General features: G+C 50.2%; 1 protein-coding gene across 1 annotated transcript in view; it reads left to right on the top strand.

Annotated features, from left to right (window-relative positions):
* Nucleotides 1-21699, top strand: part of TMEM132E (transmembrane protein 132E) — a 120376-nt gene extending 98677 nt beyond the window's left edge. The window contains exons 5-12 of the mRNA XM_044003589.1: nt 6017-6962; nt 9283-9429; nt 9892-10084; nt 11681-11824; nt 14536-14741; nt 16093-16375; nt 16743-16934; nt 19127-21699. Of these exons, the coding sequence (XP_043859524.1) occupies nt 6017-6962; nt 9283-9429; nt 9892-10084; nt 11681-11824; nt 14536-14741; nt 16093-16375; nt 16743-16934; nt 19127-20182 (3167 nt within the window). The 3' untranslated portion in view covers nt 20183-21699. The remainder of the gene's footprint in view (nt 1-6016; nt 6963-9282; nt 9430-9891; nt 10085-11680; nt 11825-14535; nt 14742-16092; nt 16376-16742; nt 16935-19126) is intronic.
* The last annotated feature ends 240 nt before the right edge of the window (nt 21700-21939 follow it).

Raw genomic sequence — 21939 nt, 5'->3', positions numbered from 1 at the left:
CCCAATTCAAACAAATCAATCAAGTGGGGCCCCAGGGTGTCTGCCCAATTCCATTATTTTATCACATTGCCCATTTGGGTCAAAGGCTGAACTTGAACTTGGATCTTCCTGTTCCAAGACTAGCTTTCCACCCACTGCCCCATGTGACTTCTCTAACACTAAAACCCTCCCAAATTTCTCTTTCCTGAAATGACTGTATATCTGGGTATATGTTAATCTCCCTTCACCCTTTCTCCCCCCACCTAAAGAGGCAATTATAAGAAGTGAAAAGAGCCATGGGGAGGATCTGAACTGGGCGGGGGGCATTATGTGAGTGCAGAAGAAGAGGCATAAATGAGAGCCGCTTTAGAGGGAGAATCAAGGGGACTTGGCAGATGGGGGAGGGAGACAGATTAAGGGGGAGGGAGACAGATTAAGAGAGAGGGAGAAGACAAGGGTGCTCAAGCTTGGGTGATTGAAGATTGTGCTGTCTCCTTAGAGGTTGGGTCGGGCTAAGGCAGACCACAGGGTAACAGAGCTAGAGTTGTCAGTAACCCCAGAGGTCATCTAGCAAGTCCAACCTCCTCAATACGGGGAAGGGATGTTGCAGGGGTCACCCAGCCAAGACTCATCAGAGGCTGGTCTTCCAGACCCCAAAGCCAATTCTCTATGCACTCTGCCCACTCACCCTACAGATAAACAACATTGGCCAAGCGGCTGTTCTCAGAACTAACTGAGCTTCTGCCCCTGACATTTGTCAGGCAGCTCCAGGCTGGGACGGCACATCTACATTTTCACCTGTCAACTTCCCCTTCTTCTAAGTCACTTCTCCTTTTTCTACCCTTTCCATAGACCTTTCACTGAACCCCCGACTAAAAAATATTATCTTCCTTCTTGAAATCTCCTAGACTATTTCATTGAGATTTTCCCTTTATGTCCTTTAACCCTGCCTTGTACTGGAATTCTCTGTATACACATAGTTTCTGACCTTGATTTCTATCTCCTCCAATAGAGAGTAAGCTCCTTGCAGGCAAGGGTTGCTTTGTTTTCCCTGTTTCCCTCAGGACCTAGCCAGTGCCTAGGACAGAGCAGGAAGTTAACAATTGTTCATTTATACTCAAGTACAGTCTTGTCCTCTTTTTCATGCTGAAAGACTGCATAGGGGCCATAAACAGGGGGAAACTTAGAAGTTTGCTGTTCTCTTGGATAGGGTTATGGGCAGCTAGATGGTACAGTAGATAGAATGCTTGGAGTAAGGAGGACCTGAGTTCAAATATGGTCTCAGATACTTCCTAGCTGTGTGACCCTGGGCAAGTCACAACCCTGTTTGCCTTAGTTTCCTCATCTGTAAAATGAGCTGGAGAAGGAAATGGCAAATCACTCCAGTATCTCTGCCAATAAAACCCCAAATGGGGTCATGAAGAGTCAGACAGGACTGAAAACAACTCAACAATGGACAGGGCTGTCCTTTCTCATCAACTCTCTTTACCTCCTTGTATAAGAAAGTCTCTGCCTTTGCCCTTTCCTCTTAATTCTAGTGCCTTCCTTCTATTGGTTATCTCCATTTTATCCTGTCTCAATCTTACTTGTACATAGTTGTCACACTTTATCTCCCCCATTTGTCTATGAGCTCCTTGAAAGCAGGGTCTGTTTGTTAAAACCTTTCTTTGTATTCTATCAGTGTTTAGCATAGTGCCTGGCACATAGTAGGTTATCTAATCATAGCATCATAGGGCTATAGCAAGAAGGGACCCCAGGGGTCCAACTCCCTTTACTTTATAGATGAGAGAATAGGTGTAAGAAAGTTAAATGATTTGCCCACTTCACCAAAGACCTGAAGCTAGAACACATCTGCTGAATGTTGGAAATTGAATCTGAGTCAGCTAGGTGGCACAGAGTGAAGGGCCTGGAGTCAGGATGACTCTTCTTTCTGAGTTCAAATCCAGCCTCATACACTTACTACCTGGGCAAGTCACCTCACCCTTTTTACCTCAGTTTCCTCATCTGTAAAATGAGATGAAGAAGGAAATGAAAGTATCTCTGCCAAGAAAACCCCAAATGGGGTCATGAAGAATCAGACATGACTGAAAACTGAACAACCACCTTGGATTCCAAAGTCATCTTCATTTCTACCGCATCACAAAGCACTTTCATTTATTCTGTCTTATTTGATCCCCTGAGCACGTCTGTGAAGCAGTCAGGGCAGATCTCACCATGCCCATTGTACAGCTGGAGAAACTAGAGGCCCAGCATGGCAATGGTAACACAATTTGTGAGTGATAGAGCTGAGACTTGAACCCAGGCCTCCTCACTGCTAGTCCTGTGCTGTTCACTGTGATATTACACACACACACACACACACACACACACACACACACACACACACACACACACACCTGTGTCACCATCCCCCACCTCTTACTCCACCCTTGGGGAAGGCCTGGTATATTTATCCAACCCTCTCCCTCACGCTGATCTGAGTCCATCTGGTCATCTCCTCCCTCCTTTCAGCTGGGCCTGGCAGGCATCCAGATGGTCAGACCAGAGCTTTGGGAACTGGGGATGGGGCTAAGGAGAGCTAAGTGCCACTTAGCAAGCTCTAGGGTCCCCCGTGGGTGGATGAAGTGGGGAAGGGTCACCGATTCTGACAACTTCCTCTCTCTTCTAGCCCCCCTTACCCCCCCATATGATGTCAGAGTCCCTAATGAGCAGGAAGTGCCTGCTATGTTCCTGCAGCTGTTCCCTTTAGCCCCCAAGAAGAAGGGGAATGTGGGGTCTCAGGTCATGACCCCTGCTCTCTGCCATAGACAGACAGATAAGAGGATAGATAGATAAATGGATGGATGGATAGATGGATGGATGGATGGACAGATGGATGGGTGTGTGGGTGAGTGGTGGGTGGATGGACAGATAGAAAGATAGATGGATGGGTGGAGGGATGGATGGTCAGATGGATGAACAGACAGATAAATGGATGGATAGGTAGATGGAAAGGAAAGAAGGAAGGAAGGAAGGAAGGAAGAAAGAAAGAAAGAAAGAAAGAAAGAAAGAAAGAAAGAAAGAAAGAAAGAAAGAAAGAAAGAAAGAAAAGAAAGAAAAGAAAAGAAGGAAGAAAGAAAGAAGGGAGGGAAGGAAGGTAGAAAGGAAGGAAGGAGGGAAGGAAGGAAGGAAGAAAGAAAGGAAGGAGGGAGGGAAGAAAGGAAGGAAGGAGGGAGGGAAGAAAGGAAGGAGGGAGGAAAGGAAGGAAGGAAGGAAGAAAGAAAGAAAGAAAGAAAGAAAGAAAGAAAGAAAGAAAGAAAGAAAGAAAGAAAGAAAGAAAGAAAGAAAGAAAGAAAGAAAGAAAGAAAGAAAGAAAGAAAGAAAGAAAGAAAGGAAGGAGGGAGGGAGGGAAGGAAGGAAGGAAGAAAGAAGGGAGGGAGGGAGGGAAGGAAGGAAGGAAGGAAGGAAGAAAGAAAGGTAGACAGAGCAGGTATTAAGCTCTTAATATGTTCCAGGCACTATGCTCAGCACTGGGAATAGAAATATAAGGAGGCAGGGATGCCCTTGCCCTCAAGAAGCTTACTTTCAAATGTGGAAGATCACAAATAATGGTTAGATGAAAAGGGGAGGGTGTGTGACCATGGTGGCAAGGTTATAGTCACCTGAGCACTAAACTGCATTCCTGATGATCGATCTTACATCAAGTCCCAGTAATCTCCAGGTTGGGCATCAGACCTGGGGCACTGGGGAGGAGAGCAGAATCCTCAAATTGTTTTTCATTTACTGATCCTATTAAATGTTACGTTCTTGCCTCCCACCACCTGGATTTATGCCTTTTGAGGGCAGGGACATAGCAGATGACTGGTAAAAGCTGGTCGAATTAATTAATGAGAGAATGTGTCCTTTGTGTGTTTCTTCAAGTAATTCAGCCTTGGAAATGTTACCAAAAGCAGGAGTCGGGAGACGAGGGTCAAGCTGAACAAAGAAATGATCTATCAGCCCCGCTTAGATTGGAAGTTTCTTTTATCTCTTCCCTCTTTGCCCTAACCTGCTACATATCCATGCACACACACCCTGGAGCTCTAGGATCTATCCCAGTCTCAGCCAGGGCTAGCCTCGCAATGAGGACATCTCTACTGGGCAGATTAGGATCTCAGAATTTAGAGCTGCAAGGGACCTTCGAGGTCATCTTCCAACCCCCTTGTTTTATATTTAGTTTGTAGGTCTGATGTTTGAGACTGGGTCCTGGGACTTGAAATACACCAGTGCTCAAGGTGTTCAGCCTACAGGTCTGAGTGCCCTACTTTGTGCCTAAGGGCTTTGTCCTCACTGGCTTTCACAACATTCATGATCCCTGTGCTCCCCCCCCCCCGCCCCCCTCACCGTACACACACACACACACACACACACACACAGAAGTCCATTTCCCCAGACTTTCTCCCATCTCAACCTGAACATGAAGATGTCTATCATTCTCATCTCAGAAAACATTCTTTTCCATTTCCCACCCCCCCAGATCACCTGTGCCCATTGGCCCTGCAAAAGAGCCAGGCCTCAGGTCCAGGGAAGAGGCCATCAAACTGGTCATTTGGAAGGACCAGCTTCTGGGACAAACTGGGTGGCATGTGTATGCAGTTTGCAAATCTCCTTCTGTGTTAACTAAATTGATCTTCCCCACAATCCCTATGGTTATCTCCATTTTATAGATGAAGAAACTGCAAAATGGAAATAACAAGATAAGATATAGAGATTAAGAGACTTGTCCGGGGTCACACAGCTAATATGTATCTGAACTTGGGTCTTCCTGACATCGAGTCCTGTGCTCTATACCTGCTGAGAGTGGGTGGGAAAGGGGTGGGGGTGGGGGATCAGCTTTCCCAAACTGTCCCTGAATGATGATACAAGCAAAGAAGTACTTTAAAGCCCAAGTGCTAGAAGCGGAGAGAGACAGAGACACAGAGACACAGACAGAAGGAGAGAGAGAGAGAGACAGAGAGACAGAGAGACAGAGAGAGAGAGAGAGATGATTGGAGAAATCTTTTTATATTTATTTTATTTTATTTTTATTTTTAGAGATTGGGGAATCTTAAGAGAAGGATAAAGAATGAAAAATTTCATTTGTAAGTGTCACATCCCTTTATGTTACCTCTGGGTATTGGTGGCCAGTTTGAGTTCAGAGCTACTTAGATTCTTGCTTTAAAAAAAAAAAAAAAACCTATTTTCCTCTCTGAACACCTCTCCCGCCGACCAGACAACATTAATTATAGGTCGTACATTATGTAAGTCTTGCAAAAAGAGATAATTTACTTAAAATAGAAATGCCGGGCAAATAGTAGGAAAATACATTAAGCAGCATTCTCAACAATGGTTCCCACCTTCCCTTGTAAGTCTCCGGGGAACACGGTGTTGGCACCTCTTTTGCTGCTCTGGGGCTTAGCCCGCTATCTTCCAACATCTCTGGGAAACATTCATCAACCCTTCACTGAATCTGCCTCAGGTCACACAGGGAATAAATGACTGAGCCAAGACTGGAACCCAAACCCTCTGAATCGTTGCTATTTGCACCGAGGTAAACCACAGATCTGATTACTCAGGAGAATTTTGTGTGCCTTATTTGGTGGCGGGGGAACGAGAAGTTTAACTGAAATGGAAATAATGCCACAGAGTGCCCCTGGGATTTCATTGGTACAGGCAACCCCCACAGGAAGGGACTTCCTCTACCAGCGAAGGTCAGCATCTTTGCAATTTAAGTCTCACAGGGTTTCCGAGAACATTGAAAGATTAAGCGACTTGTCCAGGGTCACACAGGGTTACAGGGTCTCCAATATGAGAAAGAGGATTTGAACTCGGGTTCTCATTCTCTCTATTCACTATAGCATCGGCTTCATAATGCTTTTTTATAGTTATTACCCACTGGAGTCTCTGCTTTGAATACTGTGGTCTCTAGGTGCAAGGAGGTCGGGTCCTGTCTGAGAGGGTTGGGGGAAGGGGGGAGGGGGACACAGTGGTAGGTAAGTTCCCGCACCTCCCTGATCTGAGCTCTCCTTGTCCTGTCCAGCTTCCGGCCGCTCCTCCCACCTGGCCACGCCGATGCCCCCAGAGGCGCCTGCTGCCCCCGTGCTGCCCGTCAGTTACCGCCTGTCTCACACCCGCCTGGCCTTCTTCCTTCGAGAGGTGCAGCCGCCGCCCCCACCCACAGCCAACAGCAGCGGCGGGGGGCCCCTGCAGCGCTCCGAACCCTTCGTTGTCTTCCAGACGAAGGAACTGCCCATACTCAATGTATCTCTGGGGCCCTTCAGCACCAGCCAGGTCCTGGCCCGGGAGCTCCTGCAACCCGCCAGCACTCTAGACATCCCCGAGAGGCTGACGGTCAACTGGAAGGTTCGGGCTTTCATTGTGCACCCTCGGGTGCCCGCCTCGCAGCCCGTGGCCCAGGTCTTGTTCTACGTGGCGGGCCGGGACTGGGACGACTTCGGGGCCACCGAGAGACTGCCCTGCGTCCGCCTGCATGCCTTCCGCAATGCCCACGAAGTCAAGAGCTCCTGCCGCCTGAGCGGAGGCCTGGCCACCTGCCTGGTCAGGGTCGAGCTGCCCCTGGCCTGGTTCGGACCGCCTGCCCCGGCGGCACCGCCCCCTGGCCGCCGCAAGCCCCCCGAAGGCCTGGAGCCCGAGCCTGGCGGGGAAAGCCAGCAAGCCGAACTCTACTATAGACTGCACTCCCCTGATGCCAATGGCGGCTGCGGTGGGGAGGGGGCCCGCCGGGGCGGGGGAGCAGCCCGGGCCGAGGGCCCCACCCAGTACCCGCTCCTACGGATAGGCAGCATCAGTCTTTTCCGCCCGCCGCCCAGGCGGGCCCTTCAGGAGCACCGGCTGGACGGCAACCTGATCATCCGCCTCCCAGACCGACCCCTGAAACCTGGGGAAGTGTTAAGCATCTTCCTCTATCTCGCGCCCAACTCCTCCTCCTCCTCCTCCAGCCCCAGCGTGGAACATTTCACCCTCAGGTACAAGGGATCTGGCGTCAGTGTGGCTCAGGGTGTAGTCCTAGAATCAGATTTAGAATCACCCTGCAGGCCATCCAGCCCAGACACCCTCATTTTACAGATGAGGAAACTGAGGCTCAGAGAGGCTAAGGGACTTACCCAGGGTCACCCACTTAATGTCTCAGAAGCAGAATCTGAATCCAGGTAAGTCCTTCTGTTACCTTTTTGGTTTAGAGCCTATTGCTCTCCAGAGAGTTGTAGAAACCAACAGAGGTACAACTTGCCAAACGTCTCCATCTTCCTGCTACCTTCAGGAAAGGCTGGACTTGACCCTCCTTTGAGTTCTAGTTCCTGCTTCACCTTGAACTTGATTTTGAGCAAGTGAGAACCCTTGGAGCCTCAGTGTTCTCATCTGTATAATGGGAATCATCAACCTGTCTCACCTACCTCATAGACCCATCCCCTGCCCCCTTCATTTAGGGTTACTAGAGAAAAAGTGGGGGAAGGGTTGGACTAAGGACAGGAAGGTCCAGATTGCGGAACGTGAGAGATGCTAACTAATAATAACAATAACAATAATAAATATTAATATAGGACATTAGGGTTTGCAAAGGATTTTATATATGTTATCTCCTTTAATCCACACAATAGCCCTGTGAGACAGGTGCTATATTTATCTTCATTTTACCAGTGGGGAAACTAAGCCTGAGGGAGGGTAAGTGATTTGTTTGCCCAGCTAGTAAGTATCAGAGGCTCATTTTGAACTCAGATCTTAAAGTCCAACACTATCAACTGGGCTCCCTAGCTGCATGTTCATAGGGGAATTGGAGGAGGCAAATAGGATGATCTTTGGGATCTGTGAAGTTGATAGGGGTCCCCAATGAGGAAAGGTCCCCTCTTGCCTGCCTCTCAGACCCCAATAGGTGAGCTAGCTGGCAACATCAAAGCCTCTCTCCATATTCATTAAGCACCATTGGGAAGTTGCAAGGTTAATTACATTGACTTCTACTTGGCAGAGTGGGCTAGTGGAAGGTCATGGGAATCTCCTTGTCCCTAGGCGGTAGGGGAGGGCAGAGAGGAAGAGGGTTGGTAAGAGAGGATAAGTGCAGTTTAGGCTTTAGCTTTTGTTCCCAGAGTGAGCTTCTTCCGAGTCTCTCCCAAGGAATGTCTCAGCAAAGCAAAGACCCATTGGTGCGTGATCCACACTTCAGCAGATTCGAATGTAATTATAGACTCATTGCGGGCCAACATAGTCCCTTTAAATGTCATGACTTCCTAGACTCCGAGCCTCCCAGAAAATGGGAAACCCAGCTGAGGCCAGTGCCTCATGAATAGACAACAATCCCACCCGGATGTCTACATGAGATCATAGGATCATAGAGGCACTGGAGACATTAGTCTAATCCCTTTGTTTTGTAGATGAGGAAACCAAAGTTAAGTGACTTTCCCAAAGTCACACAGGTAGTGACAAAGGGAATAAGTATTTACTAAGTGACTACTGTGTGCTAAGCATTTTACAAATATGATCTCAGTTGATCCTCAAAATAACCCTGAAGGAAGTGCTATTATTATCTTTTTTTTTATACTTGAGGAAACTGAGGCAAACAGAGGTTAAATGATTTGCCCAAGATCACATAGCTAGTAAGTATCTGAGGCTGGATTTGAACTCAGGTCTTCCTGACTCCAGGAGCTCTCTTCACCACACCAACTAGGTAGACTCTAAACCCACGTTCTTTTCCCTCTTTTCACTGAAGAGTATACATTGAGGTGTAGAAGGCAGCCCCTTTTCTGTTCTCTCCACGTCCAGAAAGTCTATCTCCTCACCCAAGTCTGTGCCTGAGATACTCCTTTGGGTCAAGCATTCCCCTCTCCTGGCTAGTTTAACAAGATTTTAAACTCCTTGAGGGAAGCCAGGTTTGTCCTTGCCCCACCTAGATGAGTAGCCTTGAACAGGGTAGGTGATTAGTGGATATTGATTGAATTGAATTGCAAATAAGGCTACCTCTGGGAAGCATCAACCTTAACCAGCCAGTAATACCGGAGTGTTAGAAAGTGAGAAGGCTCACTAGATCTAGCTTCAAACTGGAGTGATTTGAGGCACATCCTCCGGACCCCAGGAGCTGTGAGAGAATTCCCCTTCCCTTCGGCAAAGAGGTTAATTGGATCACCTTCCCCCAGGCACAGGGAATACACTTCAGAGCCCAAAGCAGGTGGCTAGTTCATCCTGACTTAGACTAAGGTTCCATGGTAAATGGTGCTGGTTAGTGACCTCTGGAATTGGAAGGAGCTCTGGGCCCCACCATGATTCCCGGGCCCCATCTTCCTCCTTCTTTGTCCTCAGGGTGAAGGCCAAGAAGGGAGTAACCTTACTGGGCACCAAGGCCCGAAATGTCCAGTGGCAGGTAACTTCGGAGCTGCTCACAGGGGGAAAACACTCAACCGCCACGGTGGATGTGTCCAGGACGCAAAGTGGCCCCTTGCTCCCCAGGTCAGCCCCAGTAGCCATCTTGAGCTCCCTGGAGGGTGGTGCCCCTGCTGACCCTTCCCATCCTGCACCACGGATGGGGGAAGGAGGAAAGCAGGAAGGAATTGCCAGACAGAAGTGGGGAGGGAGTTTTAGAGGGAAAAAAAATGAAGCCCCAATGAAGGCAGAACCCAGGAATCCTGTCTGCCAACAGGCACAAGCCAGAAGGTGAGAGACAGTGGGCATGAGTGCATTAGCCGCTGGAAAATGAGAGAGCTGGGGAAGCTTTGGAAAGGCCAGGGATTGAGGTGAGGGCGGCAGGACTAGAGGGATTCCAGTTCCCAGTTACTTAGTCAAGGGTCAGGGAGATTGACTCGCTACCAGTTAGATTGCTCTCAGGACTCCCCCCTCCCACCAGGGAGGAATGCCCCGCCCCCAGCCCTTCCAGCTCATCCCTCCTGCTGCCATCACCTTCATACCCGGCAGGGAGGGCGAGGGACCCCTGGAGATCCTGCAGCTGGATTTCGAGATGGAGAACTTCACCAGCCAGTCTGTGAAGCGCCGGATCATGTGGCATATCGACTACCGAGGCAGGAGTCCCTTGCCCGACCTAGAGAGGGCAGTGACTGAGCTGACCGTCATCCAGAGGGATGTACAGGCTATTCTGCCCCTGGCTATGGTGAGAGACATCCCAAGTGCACGAAAGCCTGTGATGGAATTCATGTATGTAATGCTGTTTTCTAATGACAGAGGGCTACCTGGTGACCCCCTGCTGCTAACGCACCCTCCCATGGTTCCTACATATTTGCACATGTTCACTTTGTTTTCTCTGATGACTGGGAGCCTCTCGAGGACGTGAACTGTCTGTCTTTGTATCCATAGATCTATCACAGAGCTGGAGGAGTAAGAGGTGCTTGATAAATGCTTGTTGATTAATTGATCAGTGAGTATATGTATACGATTGCATAATCACATACATGCGCTCACCAAGGTATGTGTGTGTGACTGTGTGCATATGACTGGGTGCATGTCATAGGGGCAGTGTGGTACAGTACAAAGGGCACTGTATTTGGAGTTACTGCACCTACGTTCAAATTCTAACTCTTCCACTTACTGCTTATTTAGCCATGTTCAAGTCATTTAATCTTTGGGCCTGAATTTCCTCATATATAAAATTAGAAGGTTGAACTAGGTGACTTCAAGGTCTTTTCCAGATCCCTCTGTCTCTGTCTCTGTCTCTGTCTCTGTCTCTCTGTCTCTCTCTCTCGGTCTGGGAGAGACAGAGACAGAGAGAGAGAGAGACAAAGAGAAATAGAGAGACAGAAAGAGGCAGAGAGAGAGACAAAGACAGAAAAAGGAAGGGGTGGGGAGGGAGAGAAAGGAAGACAGTGATTGTGGTAAAACTAAGGGACTGAGTGTAGGAGTGACTGAGTGAATTTGTGAGATAATATCTGACAGTGATGTTTAATATTAATTCAATTCAACAAACAATTATCAAGCCCTTGCTCTATAAAAGGACACTCTGCTCTACTTTAAGAATACAAAGATTTAAAAAAAAAAAAAACCCAGCAGCATGGTACCTGACCTCAAGGGACTTATCCTCTAATAGAGAAGGAACAATATGTACACAGAGATAGGTATGATATCAGGAAGAATATGAGGGCAAAGGATCATAGAATTATGGATTCAGGTCTGGGTGTGTCCTTAGAGGGAGATCCAGACCCAGTGATCCAGGAAAATTTGAGGAAAAGGATCCCTTTCAGCTGGGGGAGTCTGGGAGCACTTCATGGAAGACATGGCACTGAGTAGGAAGAAGTAATTCCAACAGGTGGAGATACAGATTGGGGGATTGCTTATATACATGTCCATTGGAGGGATAGTCATGGAATAGGCTGCTTATCCAGGTCAGTTAGAAAGATACCTCAGTGGTACAACCATGAGGGGGAGAACTGAATGTAATTACCTGAGCATGTGTGACTGTGAGTCTGTGCACATATGGTCATGCGTATCTGAGTTTGTTTATGAACCCAAACCCGTATGTCAGTGCAAGGGGAAGGACAGACATACTTGATGTACCCTTCATCTGAAGAGTGAATAGTAGGGGGAAGAGTATTGAGGATAGTGGAGAAGGAGTTAGAAGGGAAGATGAAGAGAGCTGATGTTTTTCTTCTCCAAGATGATAGAGGAAATGAAACAGGTTGGAGGCTGGATAGAATCATGACAGCCTCCTTTAAAAAAAAAACCCAAACATTGTCTATTTCATTCTGCCCCACAGGACACTGAGATCATCAACACGGCCATCCTGACTGGCCGGACGGTAGCCATACCAGTAAAGGTCATTGCTATTGAGGTGACAGGCCTGGTTCTGGACGTCTCAGCCCTGGTGGAGTGTGAGTCCAACAATGAGGACATCATCAAGGTGGGCACTTCAAGGTCCCCCAAGGAAACAGCAGCTATCCCAGTGGGAGGCAGGAGTTCCAGGGGACCTGAGCCAAAGGGTTTTAAATCAGCATTAGGTAATATTCAAGGATAAATCCATTTTGGGTGGAGTATCAGATGACACAATAGCATCAGAGTGGGGAGAGGGTAGGATGGAATGATGAGCTTTGCATATCCTCTCCCTTGGGTTGGGGGAAAACTTAGTTTTTGTTGTTTTTTGTTTGGGGTTTTTTTTCCCTGATGAGTCTTGGAAAGCTGCCTGGAGGAGGTGACCTTTTAGATGTGTGACTAATGGAGGAGACTTGGCTTGGGACCACTTTGGGGACTAATTGGAGAAAGAAGTCCTATTGAGGAGCACTATTTACAGTAGATATCAAAGGACAGAATTCTCCTTAACTTATGAAACCAACACAAGAGTGGATTGGGCCAAGAATTTGTAATCAGGAAAAAGGGGTTCAAATCACCTTGGATACCTTAATAGCTCTGTAATCCCAGAGTTAACCTCCCTGGGCCTCAGTTTCTTCTTCTGTAACATGAGAGGGTTAGACTTAATGACCTCTAAGGTCCCTTCTAGTTCTAAATCTGTGTTCCTTAGCATCTTCCTTATCTCCCATCCCTCCATCCCTGATCCATCCATAAATACCTCAAACAAGACCATTGTAGGTATATCCTGTCCTCAGCATTCCAGGGATGTAGGAGGTCCAGCTTGTGATAAATCATTTGTCAGACTACCTCCAGGGCCCCCCCCCCCCCGATTTATTCCTTCTTGCCCAGGATGGAAAGTGGGTTGGAAGCAAGCAGGGAAAGGAGTGGGGAATGGGGGGAGTAAATGGGGAAGAGGAGGAAGAGGGGAAGAGGGAGGAAAGTTGGCATAGGCTTCTTACCTGGGAAGCCAGAAAGCCATGATTACAGTGTCAGGGTTCCCGGCGGGCTCCATAAATCAAAAGATTACATGGCTGGATCTGTTTTCTGTTCCTGTAAATAATTCAGCATTAAGGAGAACAGAAGAAGGGGGAGCTGTGGGTTTGTGTTCCTTCTTCATCCTATGCTCGCTCTCTCTCTCTCTCTCTCTCTCTCTCTCTCTCTCTCTCTCTCTCTCTCTCTCAGATTGAAGTGTATGTAATTCATCTCATCCATAGATGCTCCTGCCTTTACGAAGGATAATATTACTAGCTAATATTGTATATAGCACTTTAAGGTTTTATAAAGCACTTTACAAATAGTGTATAATTTTATCCTCTGAAGTATGTGCCATTATCATTGCCATTTTACAGGTAAGAAAACTGAGGCAGACAGCAGTTAAGTGATCTGTCACACAGCTAGTAAGAGACTAAGGCCAGATTTGAACAAGAACTTCCCAACTCCAGGGCTTGCACTCTATCCACTGCACTACCCAGCTGCCCCCCCCCAAACCATCCCAATGTAGAGAACTGTCCATCCCCTTCTTCCCCAAGGCTCATGTTCTCAAGCGCATAATTTTTGCCACCAAGAGATGTTTCTTAAGGTCTAGCTAACTGATGTCTACGGTCACAGAGCTCATAAGACCAATGAGCTCCCTTGGAACCTGAAACCTCCTAATACCAACCCACCCAAGGATCCAGTTCTAGGAGATCAGAATAAAGTAGATTTTTTTAAAGTTGATAGTGGGATTTGCCCAAATCTGGGGCATGTTCTCCACTGACTTTTAAATGGAGAGATGAGATACTTTGGCAGAGAGCTTATCACCACCCCACTTTTAACCACTGTGGCAATGATGACCTAGCACATCTCGGGGCTCTTAGGTTAGGTTAGGAGAAGGAATCTGGACCAAGCAGCTCAGCTTCCCCACTCCTTCCATTCTTTGTGTGTGACTCCTCAGTAGTCTGCGGGAATGCACAACATGGTGGGGAAGCTTCTCATGGTTTCAAGGACCCAGGCAGTGGCCATACCTCTAGAGCTGGAAGGAACCATCTGGGGAAATCATTTCATTTTATGAGTTGGAAAATAGAGGCCCAGAGAGCTGACTTGCCCAGAATGACCCAGGATTCAAACCCAGGTCCTTTCACTCCAAAGGCAAGGCTCTTTCCATTGACCTGTGGATGGTTAGACTAGTGATGGGGATGATGGACCCTTCGCTGACTTCATCGAGCTGGGTATCAAGTGGCCCTTTGGGGGCATGTCTGTATTTCAGCCCTTGGTGTCTGCCTGCTTGAGAAGGAGAAGGTCCAGACAGAGGGATAAGATGAAGCAGAGCAGAAGCCAAGGAAGTTATGAGTTCATGCTTTGCAGGGATGTTACTATACCAACTTATTTGTTCAGTGGCTCCTCCTTCCAGACCCCTGGGTCTGCTTCCTCTCTACCAGGGTCCTCTTTGCCTTATCTCTCCTCCGGCTTCCCTCCTCCATGTCTAGCAGACCTCTTGCCAAGCCTCCTCTCTGCCCAGTCATCTGGTCCTCCTGAGTCTTCAGATCCAGTCATGGATCTTTTTTTGTTTGTTTTTTTTGTTTTTGTGGGAAAATGAGGGTTAAGTGACTTTCCCAGGGTCACACAGCTAGCAAGTGACAAGTGTCTGAGGCTGGATTTGAACTCAGAACTTCCTGAATCCAGGGCTAGTGCTTTATCCACCTAGCTCTACCCCCAGTCATGGGTCTTTATAGCACGGCAAGCTTCCAGGTTTTCTAACTCACATCCCCCCACTTCCCTTCCCTACAGGTGTCCAGCAGCTGTGACTATGTGTTTGTGAGTGGAAAGGAGGCCCGGGGCTCCATGAATGCTCGGGTGACCTTCCGATATGACATCTTGAGCGCCCCCCTGGAGATGACTGTCTGGGTCCCCAAATTGCCCTTACACATTGAGCTCTCTGATGCCCGACTCAGCCAAGTGAAGGGCTGGAGGGTACCCATTCTCCCGGACAGAAGGTACCGGCATGACCCCTGGAGACATACAAGCCTCCCACTCCCGAGTAGACTTTGCTGGGTGCCCCACTCAGCCTCCAGTGCATTCACTAATACAGACTCATGTATATTCACAAACACATGCGTGCGTGCGCGCGCACGCGCGCACACACACACACACACACACACACCACACCAGCCTTGGGCATGCACAGGGGCAGGCATATGATTCCCCCTACCCCTGTTCAAGGTCACATATTATCTACCCCATCCCACTCCAGCTCCTGGGGTGGGAAAAATTCAGTAGGAAGGTTGGAAAAAAGGAAAGCGAATGATGGAATAGAAGCAAAAGAAAAGAAAAATGAAGAGGTGGGAGAGAGAGAGAAAGAGCGAGAGAGAGGGAGAGGGAGAGAGAGAGAGAGAGAGAGAGAGAGAGAGAAAGAGAGAGGGGGGGGAGAGAGAGAGAGAGAGAGAGAGAGAGAGAGAGAGAGAGAAGAGAGAGAGAGAGAGAGAGAGAGAGAGAGAGAGAAGAGAGAGAGAGAGAGAGAGAGAGAGAGAGAGAGAGAGAGAGAGAGAGAGAGAGAGGGAGGGAGGGAGGGAGAGGGAGGGAGGGAGAGGTAGAGAAGCAATATTCCAGGATTTAGAACAGCAGGGACCTTAGGACTGGCCAAACCCACCATTTGATAATGATGAGTAGTTGAGTGATTGTCCAATGTCTGATTGGTGGCAGAGCCAGGGTGTGAGCCCAGGTCCTCCTAAGGACAAATCCAGGACTCCTTAGCTCATCTCCCACCATTGAGAGAGATATGGAGCTCCTCAGACCCTTGGTTGGGGCTGAAGTAGAGGATAATGCCTTGAGTGTTTCTCTGGGCTATTTAAATGAAGAAAGGGAGAGATGGGCAGACACTAGAGAAGAAGGCGCTTGGTTGGAAAGGGGAGGGAGGTGTGGGGTTGTAGATTAGAGTTTGAAGGCACCTTAAAAAGCCCTACAGTCCAACTCTGGAGACACTGGGAGGGGAAGGAAACAAAATTTCCTAAAAGGGGGTATTTCCTAGAGTGGGCTAGAACCAAAGAGCACATGAGAAGAGGGAGCAGCCCCGCCCATGACTCCCAACACCATGGGTTCTGCTTTCTCATCTCTAGAGCTCAGACAAGTGGGAAGGACCTGACAAGGAAAATGAGCTAATAGAATCCAATGGGACCAGATTTAGCCTAATTGGTCCCTTGTGTCCCTGGTCCCATCACTCCCTTTCCTCTTTGTGCATGCATGTGTGCACACACATGTGCGTGTGTCCTCTTGTAGCACAGAGATAGACCATGGGGCCGAGGGGCCAGGGATTCATCCTGACCCTGCTCTCTACATGCTTGTGCCCAGGTCAGCTCGGGAGAGTGAGGATGAAGAGGAAGAAGAAGAGGAGAAGCGGCAAAACCGGGGATGTACGCTGCAGTACCAACACTCCACCCTCCAGGTCTTCACCCAGTTCCATACCACATCCTCTGAGGGCACTGACCAGGTGGTCACCATGCTAGGCCCTGATTGGCTGGTGGAGGTGACTGATCTGGTCAGTGACTTCATGAGGGTGGGTGACCCCCGTGTGGCCCAACTGGTGGACAGCAGCACTTTGGCTGGCCTTGAGCCTGGGACCACCCCATTTAAGGTAGGACTTGGCTCTGTCTCTACCCCAACCTATCCCAGCATCTGCCACCTCCTGTATTAAGACCCTGGAAGCAAAGGAGTCATGTGGGCCCACAAGGGTCTCTGTTGCCCTGAGGTCAACTCCAACTCCCCTGCTCCAGGCCCTGTTTACTCCCATTCACCCCTTCCCTCTCATATGCCTGTTCTTGTCTCCTAGCTCTGAAGCAATGAGCTATAGTCAATAGGAGGATCCTTTTTGGGGGAAAGAGGGGAGGTTAGTTAAAAGGTCAGGTGATAAGTCACCTGCCACCCTGAACCTGTTTCTCCCCTTCCCCACACTCAACCCTTGGCATGAGCGTTCGACATCCAGTTGGCTCCTCCCCTTCCAGGTTGTGTCCCCACTGACTGAGGCTGTCCTGGGGGAGACGATGGTGACGGTCACAGAGGAGAAGGTCAGCATCACGGAGCTCCGCGGCCAGGTGGTGGCCAGCCTGTCCCTCTCCCTCCGCCCCAGCCCCGGCAATAGTCACACCATCTTGGCCACTACGGCAGCCCAGCCGACCCTCAGCTTCCTCAAGCAGGTGAATAAGTGATGGGATAGAAGGGGGAGGGGGGCCATTGAGAGGCACGTTCCCACTCTCTGCCAACCCAGGCATATCGTTCACCCTTCCTCTATTGCTCCCTCCTGGCTGAGGATGGGCTCAAATGCGGCGAGTTTGACCCCTTTCCTATTTTCCCCATTGCTCTATCTTACCGCATGCAATGATCAGAGAATACTTCACCTGGAAACCAGAGAAACCTGTCCTCATGTCTGCCCAACTCCAGCTGCTTCCCTCTGCTCCCTGACCAATAGCAACAGGAAGAAAGAAAAAGGGGCAGGCGGGGCAGCTAGGTGGCACAGTGGATTGAGCACCTACCCTGGATTCAGGAGGACCTGATTTCAAATCCAGCCTCAGACACTTGACCCTTACTAGCTGTGTGACCCTGGGCAAGTCACTTAACACCAATTGCCATAAAAAAAAAAAGGGGGGTAGGCAAGGAGGAGAATAAGAATCTCATGCCGAAAAGCTAACCAAGTACCGTGTAGAGCAAGGGATCACGGGACCACAGACTTAGAGCTGGGAAGACCAGACGGATGTTGTGGAGACCACCCTCATTTTACAGATGTGAAAACTGAGGCCAAGAGCATTTAAGTGACTCGCCCCGACTCACAGGGTTATTAAGTGTCTGAGGCAGGAAGAACCTTTGGGCAGCAGATTCAAGTTTTCCAGGTTGTGTTGCTGCCTCTGGCCCCTGACTCGATGTGCAGCCTTGGGCAAATGACCTACCCTCGCCGGGCCTCAGTTTCCTACTATTTGAAATGAGGAGGTTGGGCTGAGTTATCTCTGAAATCCCTTCTAGATCCGATATTCCTGTGGAGTTTACAGTTATGCCGGGCATAGGTGAGAAGGCCAAGGAGAGCATGGACCAGAGAATGGAGGAGATAATACTAACCCCCTACGCATATGAAGGGAGAGTAAAAACACATTTGTCTTCCTCTTCTCCAAAGCAGGGCAAGGAAGTGTGAGGCTGACGCTGCAGGGACTTGAGTTAGGTTCCATTTAGATAAATGGGGTAGGGAGATAGTGGAGGGCTTTGAATGAATGGATGGGTGAATGAAAAGTCATTTATTCATTGCTCACAGTGTGCCAAGCTCTGTGCTAGTTTCTGGGGATACAAACAGAAATGTGAGACAGTCCCTGCCTTCCAGGGGCTCACACTTAATTGAAAGAGAGTTGGGGCAGCTAGATGGCGCAGGGGCAGCTAGATGGCGCAGTGGATAGACTACCGGCCCTGGAGTCGGAAGTACCTGAGTTCAAATCCGGCCTCAGACACTTAACACTTGCTAGCTGTGTGACCCTGGGCAAGTCACTTAACCCCAATTGCCTCACTTAAAAAAAGAAAACATAAAAAAAAAAAAAAAGAAAGAGAGTTCAACTGCAAGGCCAATAGACAGGCCCATATAGCCTAAGGGTGTGGTCATGGGGCAAATGGCAAGGCCCAGGGTCCTTAGGATGCATTGACAGGTCAGATTTAGTGGCTGGGAGTTTGAGCATAACAGGACATAACAGCAGGGTTGAAAGTAAGACACATTTCTTTCTTTTTTTGTTTTGTTTTGTTTTTTGGTGTGGCAATTGGGGTTAAGTGACTTGCCCAGGGTCACACAGCCAGTAAGTCTTAAGTGTCTGAGGCCAGATTTGAACTCAGGTCCTCCTGACTCCAGGGCCGGTGCTCTATCCACTGCGCCACCTAGCTGCCCCAAGACATATTTCTAAAGATGGTGGTGGTTGTTCAGTTATTTCAGTCCTGTCTGACTCTTCACGACCCCATTTGGGGTTTCCTTGGCAGAGATACTGGAGGGCTTTGCCATCTCCTTCTCCAGTGCATTTGACAGATGAGGAATCTGAGGCAAACAGGGTGAAGTGACTTGCCCAGGGTCACAGAGCTAGGCAGTGTCTGGGGCCAGATTTGAACTCGGGCAGATGAATCTTCCCGACTAGGCCCAGTGCTTTGTGCACTATGGCGCCACCTAGCTGCCTTACATGGATGCCCATGATGAATGGCCGGGGTAGGTTAGATTTGGAGAGCTGGTCCTATCCTCCCTGCTCCATCACTCTCCGCCCGGTGCTGCCCCTCCCCCACTCGGTATCTCCACCTCCTCCAGAAAGGCAACGACCTTGACTGCACCTTGTCCCTTCTTTGCCTTCCCCTTCCCCTGACTGTCCTCTTCCAGGAAGCCCTCCTGAGCCTCTGGCTGTCCTACAGCGACGGCACCACGGCCCCGCTGTCCCTGTACAGCCCGAGAGACTACGCGCTGCTGGTCAGCAGCCGGGACGAGAGGGTGGCCACCGTGACCCAGGACCGCGCCTTCCCCCTCGTGGTGGCCGAGGCCGAGGGCGAAGGCCTGCTGCTCCAGGCCGACCTCACCATCGCCGAGAGCTGTCAGAAATCCAAGCGGAAGAGTGTCCTGGCCACCGCAGCCGTGGGGCTTCGAGTACACTTTGGGAATGAGGAAGAGGACCCCACCTATGACTACCCGGGCCCGAGCCAGCCTGGCCCCGGTGGGGGCGGCGGAGACGGCGAGGATGAGGTCATGGGGGCTGGCCACCCAGGCACCGCTTCCCCCCAGGGGCCACCCACACCGGGCACCGCCGGCCCCGCCCAGACTCCCACAGAGGATTTCCCACCCATACCCACTGGCTTCACCCAGATGCCCCGAGGGCTGACGGACCTGGAGATCGGGATGTACGCCCTACTAGGTGTCTTCTGCCTGGCCATCCTCGTCTTCCTCATCAACTGTATTGTATTTGTGCTCCGATATCGGCACAAGCGGATCCCCCCCGAGGGCCAGACCAGCATGGACCACTCCCATCACTGGGTCTTTCTGGGTAACGGACAGCCCCTGAGGGCCCAGGGTGAGCTCTCACCGCCTGCGGGCAACCCCCTGGAGGCCGTGCCCGCCTGCTGCCACGGGGACCACCACAGCAGCGGCAGCTCCCAGACCAGCGTCCAGAGTCAAGTCCACGGCAGAGGGGATGGCAGCTCAGGGGGCTCAGCCCGGGACCAGGCTGAGGACCCGGCCAGTTCGCCCACGTCCAAGCGCAAGCGGGTCAAGTTCACCACTTTCACCACGATGCCCTCTGAGGAGCTAGCCTATGACTCAGTGCCCGCAGGGGAGGAGGAGGAGGAGGAGGACCTCAGGTGGGGCTGCCCAGATGTGGCGGGGGGCACACTGGCTGCCCCGCAGGACCTGCACAACTACATCCGCAGAATCAAAGAGATTGCTTAGATGTGTGATGCCCCTCCCACAACGACCCTGAGCCTCCACCCTGGCCTCACTTAGCTGCTTTTCCGGGAAGAGTCTGCCTCAGCGTCCCCGGCTTATTCTGGGCCTTGTTGGATTGGGTTTTATAAATCCTAACCTTCTCCCCACCTCCTAACATTGGTTTAGGCCTGGGCAGGGCTGGCTCTGAGGCCTTGTCCCCTCCCCTCCCTTTGTAGTTGGCTCTCTCTGTGGGGGGCCTCGCCCAATAGGAAGGGTTGGAGGAGGGGGACCGCCTTTCCTCTCCCAGTGTCTCCACTGCCTTCTAAAATCCAACGCCTCTTTTTTTCCCCTAGAGTGTGTGTGTGTTGAGGCAGTGTGTAGACAAGACAGACAAAAAGAATTTGGGGGAAGAAGAATCACAGGCTTTGTCCTGTGTGTCCCTTCCCAGCTTTGTCTCCCTTCCCCCTGCCCTGTTATCCCCTCTTTGGGAGGTCTGCTTCCCTCCCCTCCCATGTCCCCCATTTCTCCTCCTTCCCTTCCCCCAAGCTGCACAATGACTTTTCTCAAACCTACATTCAGGGATTTCTGTCCTGAGGATGGGGATGAGGGGACTCCCCCCAGCCCTCCTGAGGGATGGAGCTACAGAGCTGAAGAGTTGGGGCTGGCTTGGGAAGTCACACCCCTGACCATCTGGGAGGCTCCATCCCTCGGGATTCCCTCTCCAGATGCTGGGAACCTCCCTGGGTTACTTGTGGGAGTCCCTGTGGGAGGCCTTGGTCACAGGGTCAGCAGAAGGGGGTCAAGGTAGGAGCCAGACTCTGCCACCCTCACCTTGCCCACACCCTCCCATCTCCTCCCCTGAGGGATTGTTGAGGGCTTCTCTCCCTTTGCCTCCTTCCTATGGAGGCCCTGGGCAGGGATAGTGTGCCGGGGGTGTATCTAGCCTGTCCACAACCATCCCCTCCACTCCAAAAACCTATTGCCCTAAGAGGGGGCACTGGCAATGAGACTATCCCAGAAAGGGTTAAGGGGTGGGAGGGCAGATAAGAGAGAAGGGGGATGTTCCATCTGCCCTCTCCTGGCTTCCCCACAATGTCTCACCCCTGCTTCCAACTCAAGGGCACGGCCCTGTAATTAATTCCCAGTTAGGTGGGAATCCTTCTACCCTGTGGTTTCTTCAGCTAGGTTTCACCACGCCTTAGCCACTTGTCATGGGTTTGCCAGCTGTTCATCCTCTTTCTGGGTGGGCCGGGGGGGGGGGAGGGTGAGGGAGGCTTCCTTCCCCCCCTCTACCAACACAGACCCCCATGGGGTGGGTCAGAGGGCACCAGGAGACATATTGTCTTTAAGGGTGGGAGCTGAGGGCACCGGCATCACCGCCACCACCCTGGGACGGCTGGATTGGACGATGTGACTTTTCAGATGTTATTTCTCCATTTGGGTTTTTACCCACCACTGTGTCTGATTTTTCTTAAATAAATAAACAGAAGAGACCAGGATGGGGCGGGAGCAGAGGGACCCGGAGAACAGATGTGCTACGTACCTGGTTCTGTTTTGTTCTAAATACATATACACACGTGTGATCATGTACACCCCATCCCCTCCTCAGAGATACACAACTATTTGACATGGAAACCAACACAAGTAGAAATGGGCCTGGGGTGAGTGGAAGGGAAAAGAAACACACAAGTGTGTAAGCTCACATGCATTATTTACTAATATTTCTTCCAGTGTGGAACTGGCCACAGAAGAGGGGGAAGAAGTATAGGGAATCGTGGAAC

This window comes from Dromiciops gliroides, chromosome 4, assembly GCF_019393635.1.
Source record: "Dromiciops gliroides isolate mDroGli1 chromosome 4, mDroGli1.pri, whole genome shotgun sequence".
Classification (NCBI taxonomy): Eukaryota; Metazoa; Chordata; class Mammalia; order Microbiotheria; family Microbiotheriidae; genus Dromiciops; species Dromiciops gliroides.
The sequence above is the reverse complement of the archived record's forward strand: the minus strand, read 5'-3'. Positions and strand labels throughout refer to the sequence as shown.